This window comes from Haemaphysalis longicornis, unplaced genomic scaffold (genome assembly GCF_048455015.1).
Source record: "Haemaphysalis longicornis isolate Haplotype H1 unplaced genomic scaffold, Haemaphysalis longicornis Haplotype H1 scaffold_10, whole genome shotgun sequence".
NCBI classification, from domain to species: Eukaryota; Metazoa; Arthropoda; class Arachnida; order Ixodida; family Ixodidae; genus Haemaphysalis; species Haemaphysalis longicornis.
Genome location: NW_027526204.1, coordinates 93,246,569 through 93,263,314, shown reverse-complemented (window position 1 = coordinate 93,263,314; position 16,746 = coordinate 93,246,569). Strand labels below are relative to the sequence as shown.

At 49.2% G+C, this 16,746-nt stretch overlaps 1 protein-coding gene across 5 annotated transcripts in view; it reads right to left on the bottom strand.

Moving 5' to 3' along the window:
- Nucleotides 1-16,746, bottom strand: part of LOC144158898 (uncharacterized) — a 38,950-nt gene that overhangs the window by 13,641 nt on the left and 8,563 nt on the right. For 4 of the 5 annotated variants that reach the window (XR_013320196.1, XR_013320195.1, XR_013320198.1 and 1 more), the window contains 4 exons: nucleotides 14,953-15,679; nucleotides 7,611-7,927; nucleotides 4,406-4,765; nucleotides 1,598-1,935 (listed from right to left, as the gene is read on the bottom strand). Coding sequence is in view for 1 of the 5 variants with exons in the window: in XM_077690080.1 (XP_077546206.1) it covers nucleotides 4,420-4,714 (295 nt within the window). In the remaining 4 variants the exon portion in view is untranslated. The remainder of the gene's footprint in view (nucleotides 1-1,597; nucleotides 1,936-4,405; nucleotides 4,766-7,610; nucleotides 7,928-14,952; nucleotides 15,680-16,746) is intronic. The other variant, XM_077690080.1, reaches the window with a different exon arrangement.

Genomic DNA, 16,746 nt, shown 5'->3' with positions numbered 1-16,746 from the left:
CTCACCTTGGAAGGCTGCCAACTTCTTCTCCGATGCGCTTATAAAGCCAATATCTTCGCTGATAAAATCAGCCCCGCCTGGTAGAGCCGCGCTTGCAACGCTTGAAGGCCCGGCGCCATTAGGCCTCACGGTGCCGGTCGTGCCGGCATTGGCCGTGGTCGTCACAATGCTGCGCCGCTTGCGCTTTCCTTTGTACCGGCATGAAGTACGCTGCTTCCGGCGACAAAAGTCACGCTTCTCACCGTTCACGATTAAAAACACACGATAAGGAAATAGAAAAGATAGCGCGAAGTAGCGAACGGAACGATGCGGGCGATGGCGGCTCACAAGCGGCAAAAGCCAATGGCGGTCCCGTTTTGGCGTCACGTGATTTAAATGCCCAGTGGGAGCTCACAAAACAAGTGGGAAGAAACATTTTTTAAATTTTTTTACGCAGAGATACGAAGCTGGCGAGCGGCTCAATCGAGAGAAGAAGGCTTGATCTACCTCTCTCAAGTGACCGAAATGGCGGCTAGCCACGCTGCCGTGCGGAATAAATTCTCAAACCTGGCCGAAATTTGGCTTGATTGCGCGATTTCTTGGGTCACCGCAAGTCATTCAGACACATTTTTCACTAAGTTCTCGTTCGTATTTCGTTTTCATTTTTTAACCCATGAAAGAAGGATAGTCAAAGATGCTAATGCAAGGGAAAACAAAAAATCAGTATATTTCGAAAAAATCGCGTTTTTTCGACCCGCGTGTCCCCCTTAACAGGACTTTTCGGGGTGATTTTTAGTCCCCTTGGACTACCCCCGCCCTCGCCTTGTTTTGTTTATGTGCGAAGCAAGTCCGCATGCTTAGTGTAGTTCTTTGCCTCCCCCCCTGTTGCGCTCAGTCTTTTGGCTGTGGTTTTGGTTGTTTATCTTCGTTCTGTGCCCTAGGTTATCGCACACACGTAGATTGCAGTTTCCTTCATGATGTGTTTCTCACTCAAATAAAAAATCACTCGCTAGTATGCGCCCTGTGTGTTTAGTCATCGTCTCTTGTGTCCTCGTTTTATGCGCACTTTTCTTTTTCGTACCTATGCTAACTTTGATGAAGCTCCTCCCGCCTTCAATTGGCCTTGGCATACCAGTCAGCGGAGCATCTCATGTGTGGAGTGACTTAGAGCTAAATACAGTCCACAAACTAACAAACTAAAGACAGATATTTCCAGGCACAAACGGGTCATGACTCAGTTTCAACTGAGCAAACAAATTAAGACGACCTGCCGGCGGCCGGAAGACTATATGCTGGACCAACTGACTCTGTCGGAGGGTCAGCGAGCCACGCAGTAGCGCAGCCAAGCCATCTTGTTTTGATGTCATACAAATCGTCATAGGAAATCAGCAAGAAGGATGCAGAGGAAGACAGAATTTTCGGATTGATTTTTTCTACCGAATACATTCACGTAAATGCCGCGAGTGGTGGAAACATGGCCTAGAGACTCCAGACTACCATTCGCACTAGTATTCCTGCAATATTTACAAATCACTTCAGTGTCCTTTTAAAAAGGGTATTAAAAAAAATAGACACACACACATACACAAGAGGAGATAAAAAACAAACAAACACAAACCCTCAGTTTCTCAGCGTGGGGATGACTCCTGAGGTGTCCAGGTAGGAGCCCAGGGCCTCGTGCACTCTGTCCCGCTCCCTGGCACAGCCCGGCAGCAACAGCAGCTGGTCCAGCAGCCAAAGATTCCGCCAAGCGGCCAGCAGCTCGCCTCCCCGTTGTTAAACCTGGCCTCTCTCTACGGCCAGCAGGCAGGGCTGTCAGCCGTGGTCTTTTTCTGCTCGGGCACCCACGTGGAGCACAGGACGGCCAAGGGCTGCTCTCAGGACAGCCATGCAGCCCCCACAGCTAGGGCGGCCTCTCCGCAGCCTCGGGTCTGGGTGCCAGGTGCTCGCCTGCCACTGGATAAGCAAGTAGGCATCATCCCCTGCCGCCTGGGCTACCATGGTCGACAGGGCTGCTCATCTGCCCTCTATGAGTAATGTGACTGGGTCGAGTAATTTTGTAGCAGCCAGAACGAGCATTACGATTTGAGAAATATTGCTGGAAGGGGAGGAAAAGAATCGAGAGGAGCCCCAAAAGCAGCATCCTGGCACACAGAAATGTTTACAGAAATAAAATGCCTACGTGCAGAAGAGTTTCTGCCGCACAGATGTCTTTTAAGGGGGGATGTAGCTTTCAAAATCAACTTTTTGTTTCTTTGTGGATTTTGATGAAAATTGGCACAGCAACTGGAAATGCGTCTGTGATAACACCATAAAAATGTCAAGGTAATATTTTGATAACTTTCTTATTTATTAAATTTTCTTTCTGTTCCGCTTGTACCGAGCTTGAGCGACTTATAAAACATGATAGAAAACTTGTTCGGAGTGCTTTGCAATCCCAAATGAATGAACGAGGTCGTGACAGTTTTAGAATTTTTTTTTACAACACAATGTTTTTTAGTTTTCATTTTTTTAGAGGTCAATGTGCAACAGGCATGTCGACTGTGAACGACTATTTGAATAAAAAAATCACAGAAAAGAAATATGGAAAACCAAGAGTGCCACGACCTGAACTGTTAATCAAGAATGTAATGCAAGAAACGGAATCAAAATAGACCCAGAGGTCACGAAGTAATCCCTGGAACAAGCGACACAGGTGGAAAAAACTGTTTTGAGAAAACGGCTTCCGAAGTTGCAACATAGGTTTCACTTATCAAAAGTCATCACGGTTGTAGCCTTTCATGTCCTTTTGAACATGGGGCTTTTGGAAGGCCTTGCCTTGAAATTGGAGTGCCTTTTACAGCCTTTCTCTTTCCACAAAACATCATTTTCAGGTCCTTTGCGAAGAGTACGTAGCCTAGTTAGCAGACCAAACGGAGGGGGGAGATGGCTTTCAATGGGCTTTCAATGCAAAGTAGGTTAGCTGGTTGGCTGTATCGCACTGGACAACTTCCCTTTGCAGTGTTGTCCCCATGGCAAGAACTTATACCTTGGTGCTTGCTATAAAGCTTAATTGGGCGCATATTTGACAACGCACAGACTTTGAGTGTACTTAACATTTTCGCGTGGCTTATATTCCCATAAAAGGCACAAGTTATTGTCAGCTATTGGGTTATCACATCCCCGAAACATATTTTTCTATGACCTACATATTCGAAGCAAAGCCGCATTTGTTGTCTGCTCTGCGAAACGCACCAACCTCTTACAGTGCCAATATCAAGCCTAAACGAGGCGACAATAAATAGAATTCACTTGTGCTGACGTGTTCGAAGGTGACAGTTGTGATATGCAGCTGCCGTCGCCGACGCCCGCAAAAGCGGCCAAGAAGCGCGCAGAACCGCCTCCCCGTGTAGCTCTCGTTGGCGTTCGAGCGCTCTACCAAGATACAGCTGTTTTTTTTTTAAGTGCCTTAAATGTGCAGTTTCCTTACAGACGTCACCATAACAAGTTGTTTAGTGCGTGGAAAGGCAAAGAGAAGCGAAAGAGAACCAAAGGACTGCATGACCACCTATCAGTTACGCAGCGCTAATCCCGCAAATGCCGCGGAGAAGCGGCGGCAGGCGGCGCAGCGATCTCAAATCTCGAGGCGTATAAGCAAAGCGATTGCACATGCGTAGTGCGAAGTTCCTTGCCCCCCCCCCCCCCCCCCCCCCCTTCTGTGTTGCACTCAGTCTTTTGGCTGTGGTTTCGGTTGTTTATCTTTGTTCTGTGCCCTAGGTTATTGCACATGCATAGATCGCTGTTTCCTTCATGTGTTTTTCACTCAAAAAATCACTTGCCTGTCTGCGCCCTGTGTGTTTAGTCATCGTCTCTTGTGTCCTCGTTTTATGCGAACTTTTCTTTTTCGTACCTATACTAACTTTCATGAAGCTTCTCCCGCCTTCAATTGTCTTAGCGTACCAGTCAGCGGAGCATCTCATGTGTGGAGCGACTTAGAGCTGAAGAGAGTCTACAAACTAACAAACTAAAGGCAGATATTTTCAGGCACAAACGGGTCATGGCTTAGTTTCAACTAAGCAAACCAATTAAGACAACCTGCCGGTGGTCGGAAGACCATAGGCTGGACCGACCGACTCTGTCGGGGGGTCGGCGAGCCACGCAGTAGCGCAGCCAAGCCACCTTGTTTTGATGTCATACACAACGTCATAGGAAATCAGCAAGAAGAATGCAGAGAAAGACAATTTTCGGATTGATTTTTTCTACCGAATAAATTCACATAAATGCCGCGAGTGGTGGAAACATCGCCTAGAGACTCCAGACTACCATTCACACTAGTATTCCTGCAATATTTACAAATCACTTTCAGTGCCCCTTTAAAAAGGATTATTAAAAAAAAAAAGACACACACACACATGCACAAGAGAAGATAAAAAACAAACAAACAAACCCTCAATTCCTCACTGTTGTTCCAAATCCCTGGGCTAGGAGGCAAAGCGTGGGGATGAGACCTGAGGTGTCCAGGTAGGAGCCCAGGGCCTCGTGCACTCCGGCTCCCAGGCACAGCCCGGCAGCAACACCAGCTGGTCCAGCAGCCGAAGATTACGCCGTGCGGCCAGCAGCTCGCCTCCCCGTTGTTAAATCTGGCCCCTCTCCATGGCCAGCAGGCAGGGCTGTCAGCCACCTCCGGGTGGTGTTTTTCTGCTCGGGTGCCCACATGTTGCACAGGACGGCTGAGGGCTGCTGTCGGGACGGCCATGCAGCCCCCACAGCTAGGGCGGCATCTCCACAGCCTCGGGTCCGGGTGCCACTGGATAAGCGAGTAGGCATCATCCTCTGCCGCCTGGGGTGCCATGGTCGACAGGACGGCTCATCTGCCCTCTCGCAGTAACGCGATTGGGTCGAGTAAGCTTGGAGCAGCCAGAACGAGCATTAGGATTTGAGAAGTATTGCTGGAAGGGGAGCAAAGCAACCGAGAGGAGCCCCAAAAGCAGCATCCTGGGCACACAGAAATGTTTACACAAGTAAAATGCCTACGTGCAGAAGAGTTTCTGCCGCACAGATGTCTTTTAACAGCGATTATGAAATGCCTCAGGACAAGCACCGAAAGAGTTCACGCGAGCCAGCAGATCATGAAGGAACTTGACTTTTTATTTAAAAAATGACTATCGGGGTAGCATTCAATTTGGTAGGCTACAGAACTTTTCCTAAAACCAGAATGAACAAAACAGAGTCCCTTAATGTGGACAGTTTGATGTACATGAAAACAGAACACCTTGAAACTAAAACGACTACATGGCAATAAAACACAATAGGACTAGATTGCCTGGAAACGCCTTTGAACTTGTTTAAATGATACAAAACAGACACTTGTGCTAAACCCACGTTTGCCTGGTTAAATATGCATGAAAGTAGAACTACCATGACTGGTCCAAGGTTCTCTTGTGTGCCATTTTGTCTAGTTTTGCCGCAATTCTTCTTTTACCCTCAGCTGGAACAGACTGTCCACTTTCGACATCACCGAAGCTCTTACCCCCGTATTCCGAGTCCCTCCTCCACTCGAGCCTCCGCTCGAGAAGACCCTTGAGAGCGAGTTTCGGTTTCATAAACTAACCTCCACTTGAGTGTCTCCTCCAACGGAGGAGCCGCTCACGATTTGGAGGAGCCACCCCAAGGTGTCGTCTGTGCTACCTTGAAGCAGCCCTCAGTACTATTTTCAAGGTGGCCGCCTACGCTCCTCTCGGTTCGAGCCGGCTGTGCTCGCTCGCCTCTTTCGCGGAGCATGTATCCCACATTGACGAGGCAATGAAGGTTTAGGGGATTTTCGCACCGTGAATTTGCCATGTCAGCGCATAAGGTACTGGCTGAACACACTTGAGCACTTCAGCAAGGGCGAATTCGTGTCGCGGTGCCGCTTTACCAAATCGTTCACTGCTGGAGCTGCCGAGGTGGCTACGCTTCAAGCCAAACGCCAGCAACCGCGGCCACCCACTGCTCCCTGCGTTCCGGCTGCTGGTTACGTTGCGATGTTATGGCGCCGGGACATTTCAAGTTGCGATGGGTGCCTTCGTCAACATTTCGCAGCCGACAAGCCGCGTTGTCAGGCGTTGGTTGGAACTCGTAATTCGGAGCGTCGTGATGTTTTCTGCGACGACAGCCGAGCTCCGAGATATCTGCGCGGACTTGTCTTTATCCTCGCAATGACAAGGTTGTCGCTGCCATGTACCGAAAGTCATCGCTCTGTAATGAAGGTGTCACACTTACCTATGACATGGCTACCGTAATCTGCTTACAGTGCGTATGAAGCAGACGATCGCCGTAGGGAAGCGAGCGAGCGTCTCGTCTGCTACAAAGCCCAGTTTTCTTTTTTATTTTTTTTTCTTTGACCCGCCTGCGCTGCTAGGCTCTGCCCCTCTACCTCGCGCTTGCGTGCTGTCGAATGGGAACATTTCTACCGGGTTCACCGTGGTGCCTGTAAAATTACACACGCACTACTTTGTAATTTGAACATTATGTCGGCTTTCAGCCACCGATAATGGCGTGAACAGCAAAGAACAAATAATTAAGCGCTCACTGTGTGGGCAATTACGGTTGATGATATGCGCTCGTCCTGCATGAAAGCAAACCGCCCTACACCTCCAGCCCTTCCGCTGACATATCGTTATCTTGGCTGTCGTCCGGAGGGGGGGCCCTGAAACTTATAGTAATCGATAGGATAAGAAAGAACGGGAGACTCGACGGGATACGTGGAGACATGGAGCAGCGTACACAAAAACAAAACAGAGTTATCGTCTGCTACCGAAGTGTGTGTGCAGTGTGGCCAGACCAGAAAACAGTTATCTCTAGTTGTGTCCACCTGGTTCATGTTATTTTCGTCATCCTCTCAATCACAGAAACTAGTATTTCTTAAAATACCTGTATAATTACTTAACAGAAAATAAAAACAATAAAAAGAGTATATTTCTTAGGCGTACTTTCATGTCTTGAATAAAAATTTCTAATAACCTCACCCCCCCCTGCCTTTCGCTGCTCCTCCGAAACTGCGATCTCGAGGGTCCCTCCAGACGTAGGATTTCCTCGGAAGGACGGCTTCACCACGTTTATGAAATGCGTGGAGACCTCGAGTGGAGGTGTTGCCATATCTGCCACTTGACGGAGTGGAGGAAGCACTTTGTGTGGAGGAGGGATTCAGAATATGGGGGTCAGAGCTGACTACAGTACACAAACTAACAAACTAAAGGCAGATATTTCCAGGCACAAACGGTTCATGGCTTAGTTTCAACTGAGCAAACCAATTAAGACAACCTGCCGGTGGTCGGAAGACCATAGGCTGGACCGACTGACTCTGTCGGGGGGTCGGCGAGCCACGCAGTAGCGCAGCCAAGCCATCCTGCTTTGATGTCATACAAATCGTCATAGGAAATTAGCAAGAAGGATGCAGAGGAAGGCAGCATTTTCGAATTGATTTTTCCTACCGAATAAATTCACGTAAATGCCGCGAGTGGTGGAAACATGGCCTACAGTCTCCAGACTACAATTTGCACTAGTATTCCTGCAATATTTACAAATCACTTCAGTGTCCTTTTAAAAATAGTATTAAAAAAATAGACACACACACACACATACACAGAGAAGATAAAATCAAGCAAACAAACCCTCAGTTCCTCAGCGTGGGGATCACTTCAGAGTCCTCCAGGTAGGGGCCGGGGCCTCGTGGACTCGGTCCTGCTCCCTGGCACCACCCGGCAGCAACAGCAGCTGGTCCAGCAGCCGAAGACTCCGCCGTGCGGCCAGCAGCTCGCTTTCCTGTTGTTAAACCTGGCCCCTCTCTACGGCCAGTGTCTTTTCCTGCTTGGGTGCCCACATGGAGCACAGGACGGCCAAGGGCTGCTCTCAGGACAGCCATGCAGCCCACACAGCTACGGCGGCCTCTCCACAGCCTCAGGTCCAGGTGCCAGGTGCTCGCGTACCCCTGGATAAGCAAGTAGGCATCATCTTCTGCCGCCTGGGCTGCCATGGTCGACAGGGCTGCTCATCTGCCCTCTATGAGTAATGTGATTGGGTCATGTAAGTTTGGAGCAGCCAGAACGAGCATTAGGATTTAAGAATTGCTGGCAGGGGAGGAAAACAACCGAGAGGAGCCGCAAAAGCAGCATCCTGGGCACACAGAAATGTTTACACAAGTAAAATGCCTTCGGTGCAGATGAGTTTTTGCTGCACAGATGTCTTTTAGCAGTGACTACGAAATGCCTCAAGACAAGCACCGAAAGAGTTCGTGCGAGTGTGTACATGCATTCACGGCCTGAGCCAACAGATCATGAAAGAACTTGAAGTCTTATTTAAAAAACGACTATCGGGTTAGTATTCCAATCGGTAGGCTACAGAACGTTTCGCAAAACCATAATGAATGAAACACAGTAAGATAATGTGGACAGTTTGATGAACGTACAAAAAATTAGAACATTTTGAAGCACGAAATAACTACATGGCAATACAACACAACATGACTAGAGTAAGCAGAACACGTAATGAAACAAAACAGGAACAGGAAAAAACCCATGCTTCTCTGGTTAAATATGCATGAAAGTAGAACTACCGTGACTGCTCCGAATTTTTCTTTTGTGCCATTTCGTCTAGAGCTGCCGCAATTCTTCTTTTACCCTCAGCTAGAAGAGACTGTCCACTTTCGACATCACCGAAGCTCTAAGACCAACGGCTAACTTATTTGAAACGAAGACTAAAAAAATCAGTGAGAACATCGATCACATTCTTCACGAAGAACAGCTTTGCAAAGAAAGTTTTATCAGAAAATGCTTCCCTGAAGCGTTCCTGTAGCATTCCTCCTGAACAACATGTTGAGTCAGACAAGATCACTTTCTTCGAAGCTCAAAACGATTCAATGAACCGGCTACTGCCGGTCCCAAATCAACCCATCTTGAACTTTCGTCCCTCTCCCCTTTCCGGCTAGCTACACTTGCAATGCCGTCTCCATCTCGACCGCTCGGAGCTAGTCACGTGAACTTAAAGCGCAAACCGCATGGCGCGTTTTTACACACGATTCGTGCGCGTTCGGCGTTGCGTGCGCGTTATTTTCATGCCCGCATCGACGACATCACACCCACGGCCCCTTAGCGCTCGAGACAGCCAGCTGCCTCCAACAGAGATGTTTAGGCTTACCACCCCGGCAGATATCGCATATGCGCTTTCACTAGCGGCGTGGATGATGTTTTATAGTACCGTTTTCGCCCCCATTATAAGCTCCTTTCCCGCACAAGCAACTTCGTGTGTGCCTTGAGCCGTATTTTAGAGAGCGGTTAGAAGCAGTCGCTCGAGATCCCCACACCACTTCGCGGCCAAAGCCGCCGCGCCCGTGGTGTGCGCGGCGCGTTTTTGCGAGCAGAAAACGCTCCAGATTCCCTCCTCTTCAACGCTCGTGGTGTAAAGAGCATGCCACATTGAGGAAGCCCGGCGAAACGAAGCTTCAGCGCAAGATTGCCGCAGATTGCTTGCAATCAGAGTCCTTGTAGCAGGACGTAGCAGGATTTACCTCTCGGCGCAGTTGGGCGCAATTGGTGCAGCTATCACATCATGGCGTACATGTACGTCATCCCTTGTATGTTTAAAAAGTGCGTCTTTTTCGCCAACTTCCCCTGCTTGGCATGTGCTGCCACACTGTGGAAATACGTCAAATTATTTTCTTCCACCAATGGCTCATTTTTTTATTTTTTATGATTTACTTCAACGGCGCACCGGCTATCACTTGCGCATCCGGTAACGAGGGGGTCGCGCTGGGTATCGCCCACCTAGAGTTCCTGTATATTTAGTAGCGCAAGAGTTGCGTGTCTGATTGCCACATGCCGCGGGTTCCAGTTCCACAGGAGAGCCCGCTTTCAGGGCTGCGCACAAGACCCCGTATTCAGTCAGTTCTGCTCAACTGGGAATCGGCGGTTGTGGAAGCGGCAGCCGCTCAGCTGATAAGCAGACGACTATCGTGCGCCAGGTTTCGTCCACACCGCTCCTCGCCACTCCTCGTCGCTGCCGCTGGTGCGGCGGCTCGGCGTCAGCTCGTACATGCGAGACGGGTGGCTTTCCTGCACGACCTGGAACTCAAGCTGGCGGATGGACGCGCAACTCTGCTCCCCTAGTGGAGCTTTATGCAGGAACTCTACGCCCACCAGGTGCCTCTCGCTTCTTGCGTCTGCGAAACTGATGAGGCACTTTTCTGGTTTTTTTTTTTTTTTTTTTTGTATTTTAGAGGAGCGGCGCACTGTCTACCCCTCGCGCACCGGCTGGTTTCGGTATCGTCCTCCGGGTGCTTCCCGCTTTTTGCGCCCGTGAAACTGATGTCTATCTGATTTCGATTCACTCAAAAGGTGCCGGCTTGTTACTCTCTCGTTTTTATTTAGAAATTTTCTTGTGTTACTCATGAATAAACCACATGTATGTAACAACACAAACAATTTTTTGGTCACTTTATGGCCACCCTAAAAAAATTACGATAATATTTTCGAGAAAAAGATTCATCCGAAGAATTTCAATCAGCAACAAAAAAAATCGCCCCTGGGGGGTCGCATTTGGCGAAAAAATTCGACCATCAGAGGGTTAACAGCGATTATGAAATGCCTCAGGACAAGGACCGAAAGAGTTCGTGCGAGTGTGTACATTCACTACATGAGACAGCAGATCAAGAAGGAACTTGACTTTTTATTTAAAAAATGACTATCGGGGTAGCATTCAATTCAGCAGGCTACAGAACTTTTCATAAAACAAGAACGAACGAAACACAGTCACTTAAGGGGCACTGACACAAAATTTTGAAGGCGAGATAACTTCGGAGGTAGATTGGTGGGAACACATTTACATCATCTGCAAAATATCAGCGGCGAACACAGCCTAGAACATATTTAAAATCAATTTTAAAGTGTGCGAAACGCAACCGCGCAGCCAGCAGAGGACCACGTGCAATCGACATCCCGAGAATATTGTGTAAATAAACAACATCCAAACACGTCACGAGTTTGTGTTTGTCGCTTCCGCACTGCCGGCGTTTTTCGCCGGCTCGCCCGGCTCGCTGCTCCAATCGGAGGGCCGGAGGGCAGAGCTTCTGCTCTCGAGAACGAACGACCCGATCGTTGGCGGCGGAGGCGCCGTGATTTCGTCAGCTCATCGGGCAGCTGGCCGTGACCGAAGTTCTGCAGCGATTCTAGGCACTCTGTTTCTATTACTGTTTATTACCATTGGATGCGAAAACGCGCCGGAGGCACGAAAAGCCCACTGAGCTAGCCACACGGTCGCTGTGCAGGCGGCGGCCACGGCCGCGAAGTGGCCCAGGCCGGCGCAGGTAGCTCGAGTGATAGCTTGTTACCGCTGCACGAAATTGTCCCCAAGTCCCGACCATGGTGGCTTACATGAGAAAGGAGTTAATGATGCGGTGGCGGGTTGCATTAAAAATTGTCATCTGCACCGCTTACGCGAGCGGCACTCGAATACCCGCCGCAGTGCTAAGCCCAACACATCTGTAGGCGGACCTGTAGGCAGACCGGCCGGCTGCTCCCAGCGCGCATCTTGCCACCCACAGTCTCGAGCGCCGCGCGTCGTTCTTTAGCCGCGGTAGCATTTGCACTCGCAGCGCCTGCGTCACATCCACGGTCGCTTTTTAATTAAGCGCCTCACGAGATCAGTACGTGGGGGCATTCGCAGAAACTGCCGTCGATGCGGATTCGACAGTGCTACGGCGGCTCTGCTCTGTGATATCCCTCTGACGATCACGTGGTCAGCTTTGTTCACACAAAATCCACAAAATCCATCGTTTCGCGGCGCTCGCTGAAACCGAAACTGCGACTGGCCGCATTGAAAATGTCTCTAATTAAACAACCGTCGCACGCTGAAGCAAATGAGGTTTCTACAGGTTATAAGTAGGTCACTAGCTACTTATCGCAACAAGAAAAACAAGATGCAAAATTTTTGTGTCAGTGCCCCTTTAATGTGGACAGTTTGATGTACAGTCGCCAGCAAAAGTTTGCGGGATGTGCAGCCAGCAAGCGCCGGGTCGAGGCTCAAGGAACTGGCGTGTTAGGCGCGCTTTGCGTATGCCTGTCCTTTATTTGTTACCGGGCATCTTTGATCACTCGCTTGCCCGTGACATGCTTTCGATATTGGCGGCAGCCGCGGTGGCACCGCGTGACCATCGCCGTCGTTCTGCATCACTGGTGCTACAAAATACACAGCCCGCGGCCGCCGTTGCTATGTTCAGACTATCGACGCAAAAGCCATATCGTGATCTATGGACGTAAAAAGACGGCGTGTCACGCTGCTCGGTGGATTGAGACGTGAAATGACGTCATTCTTTAAAGTTAGTACGACAGTTGCGGACAGTCTGAACCCGGCCTTATCTTTCAAGAGGCACTGCTGGTTGAATAGGAAATACTTTTATTTTATTTTAAATCTAAGTACCGATAATCTGTCACCTGACCCACAATTGCCTTTGTAGTCGTCTCAGGGGCTAATTATCACAAAATTTCCTTTGGGGTAGTTCTAACAAAACAAGAGTTACAGCCGTTTTCTGTAACTGTACCTCCTCCTTAGTCTGTCAAGTATTGAGTGCCGTATCGTTTACGGATTCCCTAAAAACTAATTATGGCAAGTAAATATGATTCGGCGTAATGCTAACAGTCCTACTTTGGCCAATTCCAGTATGATGTTGAGACCTACATTACATTGAGAGTGAGATCTTTCCCCAGAAAGTTTGCTTTGCCGCAAGAATAATTTGGCAACGCGACTTTTTTCTAAGCACCACAGCAAGGTACGCACTTTTTAACAGGTCGCCTTTATTAGCTCCTGTAAAATAAATTTAGTCGTGGACCATTAGATCACTTGGAAGATAAGATTTATTGAATGCTGCACGCCGTGCAAAGGGCGGTCGCGGGCTGCGTAATTTGTAGCACCAGTGATAGCAGAGCGACAGCGATGGTCACGCGGCACCACTGCGGCTGCCGCGAATATCGAAAGCATGTCCTGGGCAAGCGAGTGATCAGAGATGCCCGGTCACAAATAAAGGACAGGCATGCGCAAAGCGCGCCTAGCCCGCCAGTTCCTTGAGCCTCGACCCGGCACTCGCTGGCTGCAGATGGTGCAGCAATGCAGTTTTGCGCCGCTCGGCCACGCGCCGCACATCCCGCAAACTTTTGCTGGCGACTGTACATGAAAACAGAACACCTTGAAGCTAAAACGACTACATGGCAATAAAACATGATATGACTAGATCCCCTGAAAACGCCTTTGAACTTGTTTAATTACCGTGTTTACTCGCGTAATGATCATACTTTTTTTTTTTTAAATATTATGCAAAGTTAGAGGTGCAGTCATTTTGCGAGGTAAATTTTTTTTGAAAAAGTTTCAGCGCAGAAAACGCAAGTTGCAGCTCAGAATTAAGTCTTATGAACATAATAACATAACAAATAAAAACATAATAAAAACTCCACTGATCACCGAATGACCACCGAGTGATGCAAAACGCAGTGTTTTCATTACGGCCTTACGGAACGCGCAGGAACGAGTTTGCTGAGGTGAGGACAGGTCGCCCAATAAGTGGCTGCTGCTGTCACAGTGTGGGACATGAAGACACGGCTGCCAACACAGCAAGCCGGGCGAGTTTTGTTTATATGTTTTGTAAGTACATTATGTGCATTTAGTGAGAGTTTCTTCCGCATCAATAATGAACTCACACTTGCCGATATCGCTAATATCATCAAGGCCGCGGCAATAACGTAGGCATGCCCGCTTTGAAAGAGGGAAACTGACGTAAGCCCGACCATCGCTGTCAGAACTTGGCACGCATACGAAATATGGTTGCGTCAAGTTCAGGGTACGATCATTGCGCGGGAAATTTAAAAAAAGCCATATTTTCACGACGACCTTCAGGGGTGCGATCATTACGCGAGTGCAATCTTTATGCAAGTAAATACGGTAAGTAAGCAGAACATGTAATGAAACAAAACAGACAATTGTGCTAAACCCATGTTTCTCTGGTTAAATACGCATGAAAGTAGAACTATCGTGACAGGTCCAGTTGTTTTCTGTGCCATTTTGTCCAGTGCTGCCACCATTCTCGCTTTACCCTCGGCTAAAAGAGACTGTCCACTTTCGACATCACTGAAGCTCTTGGACACTATGCCGTGGCTAATTAGATGCTCCGCATTTGCCACCATATTATTTTTGTGGTCTCCACTTCTCGCTGGAGCCTGTCTCGGCCATGACAGTGCTGCTTAGCTGCCTGAGCTTTTTGGCTGCAATGCGCTCTTGGCAGTCTTTGCTTGACATTTGTACTGCTCTCAAAACCTCTGGTGTCACATTGAAGTGACTTGCATCTCCTTCAAAGCGCTTGGAGAACGAAACGATGTGCCTGATGCCATTAACAGTTCGTATCGCACACTGAGCCCTTTCATTAAGGTGCCGGAAGTTCTTATCGAAGCCCATTTCCCCAACCGCTTTTCTACGTGGAATGCACAGCAATGCCTTCACTAGCCTGGCCAAGACAGTAAATTTGGTTTTGTTGTCAGCCTCCTTCCAAAACTCTGCTGCGAATACTCATCAATCCGTGTAGACGGATCTGATTCAACATGTTCAAGCTGCACGAGCATGTGTTCATCCACCAAAGTAAAGACATCGCAGGGTTGGTTCACTTGCAGCAGCCTGGTAGCTAGCACCCTAAAATGAGCACTGGAGGACTTTGCTTCCCTCAGCTGTGGGCTCAAGAAGCGCAGGATCTGCAAAATGACGTAGTTGAACAGCCGCCGCGCAGAAGGCACTGAGCGCATTTTATGTAAAAGCTTCCTTCCACTTCATTTTATGTAAAACATTCCTTCCACTTCAATGCCCGTGGCGTTAGAAGACTCCTCCCACCAGAGCCTGTCACATCGAGGAAGCCCGGCGAAACGAAGCTTCGGCACAAGATTGCCGCAGATTGCATGAAATGACGAAGGATGCAGCAGGATTTACCGTTCGGTGCACTTAGGCGCAGATATCACATCACTGGTTCGTTGCCCTTGAGCTCCCCGTGTCTGGGCAACCACTGCGGCCGCAGCCGGGCTCTCCGAGAAAGCACTCCCCGCACCAGGAGTGAGCACAAGTCGTCCTCCCGGATGCGCAGCAGGGCGGCCCGGGAGTTGCACAGGAGGGCACAGCGCTGGGGTCAGGCCCAGGCTGGCACCCACCAGCTCAGCTGTGGCTGAGGACACGGCGCACTACAGCAGCGCCTGCCGGGTGACCTCCCCCGGCACGGCGCCTGCTGAGGTCGCGCCCTGTCCCTGTCGCACAGAGCCGCCCGAATAGGCCAGGCTGTGGCCCTCCAGGTCATCTCGGACGATGGCCCAGGCCAGCTGAGCAGCCCACAGTGCTTGCCCAGGATTTCTAGCTGCACCTGGGCCACCAGAGCAGGGGACCAGACAGTGCCCTCCCATCCACAGGGACCACCACCTGGCCGCGCAGGGCAAGCATGTACCACATGCGCAAATGTAGGTGGCTGCACAGCTACTGTGGTAGGGGGGGCCTCCCCCTTTGGCCAGCCGCAGCCAGTCGATGCGACCCACGGCGCACTGCTTGGCCATCGTCATGAGTGTCCTTGCCCTCACCCTGGCCAGTGCCTGAGTCCTGGGGCAGGCCCAAGCAGACGCAGATGCCTTTGCGGTGGTCGCTCTCCAGCTGACCCCGTTTCACTCAGCTGGGCCTGCAGTCATGAGAACCAGAAGCGCAACACAACGGCAAGCCTTGTAGAAGTAGCCATGGAAATAGCAGCGATTGCCCCAAGTACGTTCCAGCTCTTTCGAGGTTGATCAAGAAAAAACTCGATACTTATTCTCAGGCATTGGAACTAGTAATATTTAGATGCAAATAATCAGTTCGAGCAGTTTGGGCGCCTAGAAGACTTCAGTTGATATATGCAACTGTTTGTCCATTATTTTTTTAGACCACATTACTAAAATCACAAGGAATCCTGTCTTAATAATTCCCCATGTCACAGCAGGAGCGCACTTTCAAAATTCCAAGCCCAAAGTCAAGAGAAATAGCTTCCCACAAAACCCCACCTTCACTTCTGCCAAACAGAGACCATTCAAAAGTTGGCTTTGCCACACTACTTGCAGATTTTTCGTTTCTCTGCATAGCATTCAGGTTTGGTCTTTTTTTTTGCACTTTACAAGAGCTCAGTATAAGAACATATTGAAGTGTGAAGAGCGCACACTTACGCTAAGCAGAATGGAGAAATGCTAACAGCACAAGCACGCTATCCCAACACTGTTGTGTACACCTCTTCTTTGTCTCAATGTGCGCTGCACACACCTCAGTGTCTAGTCACCAACTAGCCCAACATGGTACAGCAATGCACAAAAAGTACGTCGGAAACTGGTAGCTGAAAAGCAAGTTGAAAACACAGTCGAACGGCAATGCTCTATTCGATGGATGTATCGCCTTGTTGACAACTTCTTTGGCACTTTGTTTACTTCTTGCTTTGTATCGGAGCACAAGTTCACTCCTTAAACCTCGTTTATCGCAAGAATCCTGCATCGCTCTTGACTACGTGGCAATATCAGCAACATGAATCGAGCACTGGCACAATATTTGCAATCCGAGATAGCTGTATAAGTCCTGTGTATGCATGAAGACATCTCCCAGGTATTTTGAGCAGTAACTGCTTTGTGTAACACATTTTAAATAAAATTTAATAGCTACACAGGCAACGCAGCTTAGAACAAAGAGCCTGTCGACAACTGAACTCGCATGATGTGGTGATAACCT